Source organism: Bactrocera oleae, chromosome 4 (genome assembly GCF_042242935.1).
Source record: "Bactrocera oleae isolate idBacOlea1 chromosome 4, idBacOlea1, whole genome shotgun sequence".
NCBI lineage: Eukaryota > Metazoa > Arthropoda > Insecta > Diptera > Tephritidae > Bactrocera > Bactrocera oleae.
Window position 1 is genome coordinate 55016734 of NC_091538.1, and position 11745 is coordinate 55028478.

The 11745-nt window shown below is 32.3% G+C and overlaps 3 protein-coding genes across 10 annotated transcripts in view; 1 reads left to right on the forward strand and 2 right to left on the reverse strand.

Annotated features, from left to right (window-relative positions):
• Positions 1-11745, forward strand: part of LOC106619178 (peptidyl-prolyl cis-trans isomerase-like 3) — a 142330-nt gene that overhangs the window by 104377 nt on the left and 26208 nt on the right. For 2 of the 4 annotated variants that reach the window (XR_004976645.2, XR_011396272.1), the window contains exon 5: positions 1869-1925. The exons of the other annotated variants lie outside the window; for them this stretch is intronic. The gene's annotated coding sequence lies outside the window, so the exon portion shown is untranslated. The remainder of the gene's footprint in view (positions 1-1868; positions 1926-11745) is intronic. 4 annotated transcript variants of the gene reach the window in all.
• Positions 1-11745, reverse strand: part of LOC106619166 (uncharacterized) — a 154249-nt gene that overhangs the window by 34561 nt on the left and 107943 nt on the right. The gene's annotated exons all lie outside the window — the stretch shown is intronic.
• Positions 7388-8876, reverse strand: LOC106621507 (alpha-tubulin N-acetyltransferase 1). 2 transcript variants are annotated; one of them, XM_014240403.3, is made up of 2 exons: positions 8502-8876; positions 7388-8415 (listed from the first exon to the last, which is right to left on the reverse strand). In XM_014240403.3, exon 2 carries the CDS (start codon positions 8393-8395, stop codon positions 7742-7744), a length of 654 nt encoding a protein of 217 aa, XP_014095878.3. In that variant the 5' UTR covers positions 8396-8415; positions 8502-8876; the 3' UTR covers positions 7388-7741. The 2 variants fall into 2 exon arrangements, with proteins under 2 accessions (XP_014095878.3, XP_069965316.1); XM_070109215.1 differs by having other exon boundaries at positions 8490-8876.

Consider the following 11745-nt stretch of genomic DNA (forward strand, 5'->3'; position numbering starts at 1 on the left):
CGATCTCGGTAATCTAATCAACCCCAACAGCGTGTACTGATTACTAAAATTTTATAGACCTAATAAGCATCACACTTGAATATATAGTTTGTATGAGTATATATGTATGTGTGATGAAATGCATGTAAATTCGGTTGTAGAGACGCGATCTCATTTGAAAAGATGGGCAATACTGCCATAATTTATAATCTCTCATTAGTATGAGTATTGGACGGCCAAGGCACAGCACACAATATCACCAGATCACAGGAACACCTAATCATTAGACGAAATATGAGCATTTTATTGCATCCCATACACGCTCATCAGGCATCATAAAAAAGACACTTTTTATATAAAGTGAACACAATTTGTGGTTGGTTAGTTGGCTAACTGGTTGCAATGCTGCACTGTGTCTAACTGTGTGTGTGTATCTGCATATGTGTGCGTGTGTGGTGGCTCAGCCGATTGTCACAGCAGTCGCACTCATTTATAAACGCCTCGAAAAACACTTTTGAGTAATCAGCTGCCGCATTGATGTGCAGCCAACGGAGAGAGGAGGAGACAACGTTGCCATCACTTTTATTAAGGTAGCAATAAAAAATGTATACAAATTCTGAGGACACAATACACCATACCAAAGAGTCGTAGCAGAGAGTAAAGGGCAAAATGAGCATAAGTGCTCTACAGCATTTGATAACTCTGTATGTGTGTGTGGTGTGGAGAAGTCTACTATTTGAAGAGACAAATTGTGCAGCGCTCTTCGCAAGTGGGTGGTTTTGTGGAGTTCAGAGTTGTATTTACTACCGTTTGTGTGTATGTAAAGGTATGCCGTGTTGCCGCATAATTTCTCGGAAGTTCATCGCATCTTATCTAGCAGCAGATACGTGATCAGTAAAGTTTGAACAATCTATTAATTATAAACTCGAATTAAAACTATTACAATGCTAACATTATAAAGTAATATTCCAAATATAAATTAAGATTTATTTCTCTTTAATTAATGGTACATGTGTAGTTTGATGTGTTTACTGCAGTATTCCCTCTTTATGGGACGTGATTTCGAAGTTTCACTTAAAGATAGGGGTTTAACAACGGTCATCTTTTAGTTAGTAACTCTAAAACGCCGCGTGTTTTCTTCATACACGGCAGAATTATTTATTGACATTTGTTAATTTATATTATTATTTGTTTTGATTAATTTTAAAATAAAAAAGACAAATTCCAAAAACAACTATTATATTGTCAGTCCGTTTAGTTATATAATTTCTAACCTTTGGTGTTTTATAATTTTACAAAAGATACTATTAATAATTTGAGGATTTGAAGGTTTGACCCTAAAAAGTTGTATTATACATTTGGTTATGATAAATATAATTAATTTTCTTTCAACGCATATTGAATTTAATTGTGCTCTCAGTTTGTTGCTTATAAAGTAGTTTCCACATAGTTTTGGGTAATGTTGCTGTAATTTTATGTCTTTTAAAAAAAAAATTATTAAAAATCCGTTCGTTCGTTGAAATAGTAATTTTCTTCGTTGAAAAGGGGAATTATGATTTCAAGTGACTAAAATAAATGCCATCTAGTCAGGTAGGGATCCAGATAATGGAGAGAATCCATAGTATCGTATGGATATAGCGCGTGAGCCCCAAATTTACATTGATTAAAATGAGTTAGATTTTAAATTATTTCCACATGTATTTATATTCATAGTCTTTCGTTGAAAGTATATATTGTAGTATAACCAAAGTATTTAAACTACAATGACAAACCTTGAACCCAAACGAAATTGGCAAAATTCGCGATTACTTATTATTTTTATTGCATGTCTTCATCTTTCTTCTAATAAAATCAAAATATTTATCATACTATTTTCTTTATATTTTCAGCTTTTTATCCTTCAAAATAGCTGAAATTTACGTTATTACTTCAAACTGTACTAAGTTGTAAGTAAAACAATACTTTAATTTCCTTCTTATTGTGTATATCATACACAGTTATATGTATCTACCAATCTTTTTAATTTGAAAAGTACTCTCAATACCACCTCTTACTTCAAAGCATTTTTTAATACAATGTTATATTAATCCAAGGGGGATTCTAATGAAACACAAAAATGTTATTTAAGTCATTCACGTCGCGCCATAAACTCGAGTATATGTTCTTGTGTTTATGAATAAATTGTTAAACGTTTTCAAATGACTCTTAACGAAAGTCAAAGTTTATTTTTTTATTTATTGTATGTCTAAATTGTGTTGAAAACTTGAAATATATGTCCTTAAACTCCGAAAAAGTGGAGCTTAAGGCGAATTTAAACAAAGGTTTAATACAATAAATTATATATTTATGAGTAATACTTAATATGGGTAATATACACGAGTTTTGGCGCAACATGAACGTAATAAAATCTACATTTTGAAGTAACAAATGGAGTCTCTTCTATATAGTATTACTCTGAAGAAATTTCTGTAGTGATAGAGAGGTGTCTATGTAACGGCTCTGCATTAAATGTCGATGATCTTTCAGCCTAAGGGATTTACCTGAAAAGTAATGGAGTTTCTGAGTATCAGTACTTTATAGAATATGTTTTATTTACTTTATATTTCCGATTTCCCGCTTACTGGTGAGGGTGGAACATATGGTTCTGTACTGATTGTACATCATTCTATGTTGCCTGCTTACACGCAAGTCAAGCTGTAGACCATATAGGTATGTACAAATGTATGTATATGTAAAAGGTGTTTTTAACTTCCCGCTAAGAAAATGGAAAATTTTCTAAAAATCGGGAAGATATTGGTTTCACCCCATTTTGCAAAAATCGAGTTCTCAACAGATCTCGACGTTCTGAGGGTCGAGGAAGCTTCCCCGAACATTTCTACGATGATGTCCGTATGTCTGTATGTATGTGTGTGTGTGTGGATGTATGTGACCCTCTTGTAACTATTAAACTGCTCAACCGATTTGAATAAACTAAACGGCATTCCAAAGCACTTTCATTGCACTTGAATTTCGTGTAAGTTTGGACCCAATCGGACCAGTAGATTTTGAGAAATCTCAAAAATAAAAATTTTGAAAAATCGTTTTTTTCGAATTTTTTCAAACGACTTGACCGATCGACACCAAAAACTAATCAGTTCTAAACCTTGAAGAAACACATCGTTTGCCGCAAACCGGAAATCGGTTGATTTACTTGCTAGATATCGAAAACGAAAAATTTCGAAGAGCTCAAAAGCAGTGAAAAAAGCGAAATTTGAACGTTAGCGTATGAAATTAGAGGGAAGTTGCAGGGATGGCCCCTGAGGCCAACCGTTTTCCACATTTTTTTTTTAGACATGTCGTTTTCAAGAAGATATAAAACGCATATAGTTAAATGTTATGACCAAGAATTTAGCTTTATTATAAAGATAAAGGTTTGCCGTTATGTTCTAAAAATGATTTCGTGCAAGTGACCGCCACGGCAGGCTTGCATAAATTCCAGCTAAGAGGCTCGATCACTTTTTGCAGCAATTTGAGTCGTATACAGCAATAATGCGCCGTTATATTATTTTAGATATTATATCGATGAACCCCACAAGAACTTTATCAAACCACTACCTTCAGCTTCTATATTATATCAAAGATTTAGGACATATGTAGATCATCAACTAGACTTAATGTACATAGGTATGTGTATAATTTTCATAGCAAACGAATAGAAACATGATTTGTAAAATTGGTGTTTTGCGATTCTTCAAGTCGAATAGTGTGTTATGGAATACAATCGCTTCAAAATGAAGGAAATCGTTCTGAAATGTTTTTTGAATCCCCCCTTATTTTACAACAGTTCTATGTTATTGGTCTTATACATTATATTAGTCGGTTATTTATGACAGTTTAATATCATCTCGTTTTTTTTTTTTTTATTCTGAATATATCCTGTTTCCACTGTTTTTTGTTATTAGCGGTTTTTGATTCGCCACTTCTTCTTCCAGATTTTAAGAAAATCGGCTGCTTTAGGAATATATTATGCAATATTTACCATGATCTGATTAAATATTATGAAAGTGAAAGAGGAAAGATCTCTAGAGCAATCTATGCCAACCACAAATGTGTAACTGTAATAATTTGGCGTTTCTTAACTTGCCGCTTGTATTTTCCTCATTGTTGAAATAAGTTTTTACTGCGTTAGAAATGCAAAACTATACACACATTCTTACAGTTAATCAGAAAAGTACGAGTATTTTATAAACTCACTAATTAACTGCACTTATTCCGACTTACTAAATAATGACAACTTGCAACTTAACTAACATACCTACTTCAGCATTTTAAATAACTCACCACGTGACTTACCAACATGCATGCCAACTTACAAAGTACCATGTATAAGTATGCATATACAATATATTTATATATCAGTATGCGTGTGTATTTACAAAGCCACTAAAGCTAAGCACCGCGCTGCCCAACGCTGAAAGACAGGATTGTTGCAAGCAAACTCATATTTGCTTGTACAAAAACTTGTTTCAACGAACAATTTCAATCTGTGACAAATTATTATTGAATAAAAAACGCAGCTAGAAGCCGCCGCAGTCCAACAAACACCAATACATACATCGTATACACATACATACAACTAAGTATAAATTTTCACTCTTGTATGCGTGTGTGTGTGTTTCTGTTAGCCTTCTGTGAACTCTTACACCTGTTGGTGCTCTTTCTGAACCCGAGCTGGCAGCTCTTTCGGCTGCTCTTTGCCAGCAAACCGAAGCGTACGGCGAACGGCGCTGACACACAACGCAACTATAATAAATTGTTTGGACTGGCAATAAATAAGTACAATTGATTTTTTTTTTTTTTTTTTTGTTATTTGTTTCTTTCGTTTAATTTTTATTTGTTTTTGGTTTTTGTTTTAGTGCTCGACTACACGACAACTCAATAAATTTTTATGTCTTTATTGTTATTGGCTATTGTTTTCATTCGGTTTTCCTAACAAAAATGTTATGATCATTTACCGCGTTTAAGGAGAGATTTGCTCGCCTTCATTTATTTTCTGTTTAACAAAAAGTGTTACACAATTTTTATTGAACTTTCTTGTAAAATTTTAGTCAAACCACTTCATAATAAAGCTACTTTTGTTCGCGAAAAAAGAAAGCTTAGAGACTTTTGTTGTGCAAATTGTTGTTGTTATTTTTATTTGCTGTGTGTTGTGAGCATTTTTGTAATTATACAGGTATGCACATAAAAATATGTTTAGTGGATTTATCAAAAGCATCGCTTTTGCGACTCTCGCATTGTGAAATAAGAAGGAAATTGTCGAACTGATAGTTTTGTTTTTTTACCATCATATAATTTTTGAGTACTTAGGATATTGTGTTACCTATTATTAGCTATTGCGTGTAAAATGTGTACTTACCTTCAAAAGACAGTGCTCAGCACTAAATACTATCAAGATTGGAAGGCTTGTAATAAAAATGGCTTTTAGCACCAAAATTCTATCAAACTCTGTTGAAAATGAGCCCACAAATAATACAATTATATAACTGTCGAAAATGTCAAGAAGTTTCCTAAGATATTTCCATTGTATGTATATCAAAATGGGTCTTAAATTTCTCATATTTGAAGAACGAATTTTGAAGTTGTTAGAAACTTTCGTCAGTCCCATTATAAAGGTAGTTGATATAAAACTTTTTCTAAAGCACAGAAAATAGACAATATTATGTTTGGTAGAAAATTAATGCATTTAATGTTTGAGGAGCATTTTGGGCATACGGCCACAAAGACTACAACCTATCAGAATCCAATTTTCAACATTTTTCAATGTAGCCAGTTTTATCTCGTTATTAACACACCGGATGTTGATTTCCGAAAGTTTAATCGTACTTAGTTTATTAGCATAAATCAATATTTTAACGCACTAAAGGAGTCTGAAGGAGTTAAATCATATGTTATGTGTCTCACGATGAATCACTTGTCGCACCCACTTGTTGTTCATTTAAACTTTAAACGATTGATATTGACGTGGGTTGGCTCCATCCTCAATTTTACGAGCAATTCTAAGATCCACAGCTGACTATTTTTTCTTGATGCAAGGGAGCCTGCAAAATGCCTTTTGCTTTGTTCGCATTTCAAAAAAAAATGTAAATACATTTCGACGTCTTTTAAGGGTCTCTTTGTGTAATAATTTACAAAGTATCCAGAGGTCATAGAAATATGTTGTAGAAAATTCTGGATCTCTAAAAAACGACATATATACATTTTTGTACATCATGTAGATCAAACAAACATAAAATGCCTTCACACCATCTATCATGGATTTTGCCCCGGAACCGCATTCGCATTAGTATCACGTTATTTGGCTCAGCTCTTATTGACTCAAATCCTCGGGGCCGCAGAGTCCGCTTCTATTTCGTTCTTTTAGTGCGTAGTACATGTTTTACATACGAGTCAATATGCTGCCAGTTTTCACCGCTAGCTATAAATTTTTCTACTAGATTATCAGTATTTAGTAGTGTTGTTTTCTAATGTTCTCCGTGGTTCTTTCCATCAATGGCACTTAAAAAAGGTACGGTTTGCGTGGTTTGGTGTTTCGTTTCTGCATTCAGGACTGTTTTTCCCCTTTTGTACAAGTATTTCGGAAATACCATTGAGGCCTTAACTCGGTAAATTCTAAAGTAATGGTTTCTTTTAATAAATTAGCGAATAGAGGTTACTTATTGGCACCGAGCTTACTTCTGACATTGCTTCGAAGAAAATCATAATTTGGTTTTAAATTTTTTGGCGAAACTTCCAGAGGCACATCACCAATGAGCTTTATAAAAGCGCCATCATCACAAAATGTTTAATAAAACTTTTTTCTGTACAATGATTAATAATGTTAGATTGATCAATACCGTCCTTAACTCCGTTGAAAATCTTCTTATATAACTATAAAAGAAATTTCGCATAACAGATATTTCATATTGATAAAACATAGGTATAGTCGGCTATTTGATTAGCTAAAATATATAACTTATTAAAAAATATATATATCATTCTCATTAACACATTAAAGAAAATTAATGGCTAGAAAAGGCTGCAATGATTTTTAATAATTATTTAAAAATTTTTTAGAAAAGTTGCTGTGCTTTCGGATTCATTTATTTTCAAATCACAAGAAAAAAACAGGTTTGACAATAAAAATAACGATTTTTTCACGAATTTTGCTTTATTTTATGCGATTTAGTATATCGTTTTAGATATAGTTTTCCTATCTTAAAGTAAGTATTGTAATGATGAGCTAAATTTTTCAACACTTCTTTCCATAGTTACTTATATCAATATTTTTTATCTATAAAAACCAGTTAATATTGACACTTGTTATTTTCCAAGGCAACGGTGCAATCTCCGCAGAAATTATTCAGATTAGATCAAGTCTATGTATAGAGTCTTTTATGCTTGTTAAGGGTATTGTTTTTATTTTCACAATTTTGAAAAATGATGATACATAATTACATGCATAAGTATATAAAAACGGTTTCAATTGCAAATTGCAAAGTGCGCTCTGTCAGTATTTTTTATTTATTAAATTTTGTATAGTTGTTTAGCAGTCAATATGTAATATTAATATCAGCAAAAATCTCGAGTAACAAAATATATATTTTTGAGTTTATGTATAAGGTATAAAAACGCTTAATGTGCTCTATTAAGATCATTACACAATATTATAAACATCAACAAAATATAAAAATTTTGTATAAATTATTATAAGTATAGTTAGTTGGTGTTAGGTCGAAGTCAATCTCTATAGATATCTATTGGCCATAAGCATTCTACGCGAACGCGTCATTCCATTTGGCTGCTCATTGGCTTTATCCTGCTCGAAGAAACCATCGTAGAGCACAAAATGATTCGCTTGCGGTATGACACGCTCCAGCCCATAGTGTTTCTTTAAGAAACCCAAAAGTTTCTCCGACGGTCGATCCACCGAACACTTGACAGGCTCCCATTTCTCTTCGCTTAACATGGTTTGAAAAAGTTTTTTACCCAAACCGCTGCGTTGACGCTTATCGTGTACATAGAAATCCAGTATACAGGGTGCATTGTCCACCTTACGTGATTGACCGAGCTCATCGAAGAGATACAAATCCTTCATGCCGATTTTAAGCAAGCCTACAACTTCATCGCTACGCCCACTATTAAACTCACCCAGATCGGCCATCAGGTAGACGATTTGATTGTCAGACTTACGTAGTTTCTGCGCCGTTGTAATGGGTATATTCAGTTTTTGCGCGATGGCCGACAGCTGTCCCAAATGATCAATAATGGCTGACATTTTGGCTGTAGCTTCGAGTGCTTGCCGCCGATTGCCGTGAAACGTGTGTGGCAACAGGCTGGAGTCGACCTTCACAATAGGTTTTGGAAAGAGGCTGCGTATATCAAATTTGAAAACGGCCATTTTTTGTTGGTTCTGAGAATCTACAAAAATATTTGGCGTAGCGTTGCTTTTATGTAGATTTTTGTTACTTCGGTTGTATATGCAATGTATTTACAAAAACACAAACCGCTCACTGTCGTAAAATTTTTAATTCTCTATTTTTCACTCAAAACGATTTTCAGCTTCGTAATGCGAACTTCACCATACACGCTCCGTTTTTCACGTGTTTCTGCCGTTGTTTGTTGTTGGTCGGTTTGCTTTACAAACGTTATGACTCATTGATGAAATCAAATTATTTATGAATTTTTTACTACAATTTAAGCGTTAGAAGAATATCGACACATATTTTTGAAATTTGAAATTTTCGTAGCAAAATAATTCCGTGTCTTCTGTGACTTTTATTCGATTGAATTGAAAATTTCAAATTTGCTAGACACGGTGCAGTTGTATGTAAACAAAATATACTTTTATGTCATGTTTTTATTTTTATATTTGTATCCAAATGTCAAGTTCGTATACTTTTGATTTGATTTTCTTTATTTTTGTTGTTATAACAACAGTCAAAAAGCACAACAAGTGTTCAAATAAGTCAAATGACATTTGTCGTTTGAGCGTTGGCGTGTTATTCTTGGCTATGGCATATGTTTGTTTACATTTAATAAAAAAAAATATGCCATACAGGGTTGCATCAAAACACTTTAACGAAATTTTATTGATTTAAAATCATATAAAATATTATGAAAATCTTATTTTGGTTATGCATTTCTTTCAACAAATTTTAATTAACTTGCTAAACACTTAATTTATCACGGCGAATTGGCCGTGTTACAATGAGAAGTTATTTATATTGCTAATTTACAACAAGAACACTGAAAAATTAATAAAATGGGTCATATTATTTTATTTTAAGTAAAACTAAAAATATGGAAAGTACGCAAGCTACGTCAGACAATACTTACATAGATACAATGAATACCGAAACTTCACATTTTTGTTTAAACTATGATTTTTGACACAGAACATCAAATGGATATATGTATGTATATAATATACATACATTTTATTAATTTTAACAAATAATTAATTAACATGTTCCCGAAAATATTTTAATTTTTTTTAATCTCTTAAGGGATTATATCCACTTGAAAGTTAGAAAAAACTCATTTATTGTGATTTTTTTAAGTGGCATTTTATTTAATAGATAGACGATAGATAGTAAGACCTCCATAGAAAGATGTTTGGCGATGAAGAGAAGCAATAAGCTAATAATGGAAGAAATGATAAAATTAAAATTGAAAATGACGGCTTCGACGTTATCTGTGAAAAAATTTACAGTTCAGAGTGGCTTCAAAATCGAGCGTAATATTATCGAATTATCAAATATCTTATTCATTTGATCATTACCTCATAAATATATCTCTCCAAATTTCAAAACGGTCGATCAAAACAGCGTTTCGATAAAAACGGGTTTATAGTTTATTTACGATTACACAAAATTAAAAAAAAGTATTACAAATGCGGAGATATGAGTATGAGCCTCCGAATCTATTTGCCGGATCAACTTCAAATTTTTGTAGATTATTCTTAAATATATGTATATGCGATCTATATGCATGAACAAATTAATTGTGGCTTAATTATAAAATATATTCACCATATCGGGTAAAAAATCTGTCTTATTTTTTTTAAGCCATTTTTGGAGATTGAACAAGCTTTCACAGCATTTTTTCTTCATTCTCCGAACGACTAAAATTACTTCATGACGACTTCGGTAAGCGATCAAAATTTTAGCTCAAATGACGCTAGTAAAATGGGTGGAAGTTCAGTGAAATTCGTTTTGTAAAACCTCCGTGACTACCGTTATTTGACAAAACTAATATACGTACATGCTGTTTTACCGAAGAACTAATGAATAATAAGTTCAAAAAATCACTTATTTGCTTCAACCAACCTGTATAATGTGTGTAAAATATACGTATTTTTTTTAGAATCGAAAACAATCGTACAGATTGAATGCTGGCTATGTGATTTTCGTTCTGATTGCTGCGCTGAAAATTTGGAAATTTTGAACGCTAATTCTATATATAATTAACGAGGCAACGCCGAAGAGTTATTTCCAAATTTTTAATAATTTCTATTTTACAATAACAAATTAGCCAATTTCTTCGCAAAAAATTGCGTTTTTCCTACAAAGTGTTCAAATAAATATTAAAGATTTGGAATTTCGAAAAAAAAATTTACTATTGATTCAATTCATAACTTGGAAGTTTACTGTCGTAAAAAATGTGCAAAAATTTACAAATATCGATTTGCTTTGAACGCTTCTATCTATTTTCAGATTTCAAAGCAAGCGCAAAGAATGTTCATTTTCGATTCAGTTTCCAATTTTAATAAAAAATGTATTAACAGTTTCTAATACAACCATTTTTGAAAATAACAAATCTCGCATATTATCAGTTCGGGTCATAATTTTTACGTTTTCAAACGTGTTATAAGTCAGTGAACAACCGTGTATTTAGTACTTTAAAATATTGTGGTGAATTGTATATATACATTTATGTATATCTATAATTGAAAAATAAAGTATTTGAAAAATGTATTAATACAAAACTATTTATATCTAAATCATCAGTCACGCCTCACAGAAGCAAATCGAAAGCGAACCAGAAAACTTAAACAAAATTAATGAAAAAAAATTTTTAAAAACATATATGGTATAACAAATCCAAACATATACATAAACATCTTTACTAAAATAATCGACGTTTTAATGTGTTTATCAACCGCAACGATAAATCCAAACAAAAAACTTAAGACACAAAAGCTTGTAGTAAAAATTTCAAATTTATTACAACTGCCTACCCTATCGACCAATCTACATTTAAACACATAATTTTAATACAAAAATATAAACAACAACAATTCAAAATCAAAACTTAAGTATGAATACCACATGCAACAGCTTAATTAAGTCTGGGAACTTTTTAATGCGCGCTGCGCCTGCCCAATACTAACTAAAACGATGCAAACCAAAAAAAAAAAAAAAATTATTTGAGCTAACAACATTGTAGGGACTAAAACAAGAGCAATTAGTTAATATTTACGAACGTTTATGCTCTTTTTCACACATTCTTAATTGTAGCAGCGACGATTGAAGATCAAACAACGCTCAACATTACTATGATGAGCGCGCTGCTCACCGCTAATCTAAGAGTGCGCGGGTCTCTGCGCTGTAGTGTGTATGTAAACAGTGGCGCACGTTGCATGCCCCGTACGAACTCCACGCAAGCACACACACAGCCACACGTACGCGCGTTTGTGTCAACGTACAGCAAATATTTGTAATTGTCCGCAGCACGTTGAGGACTGTG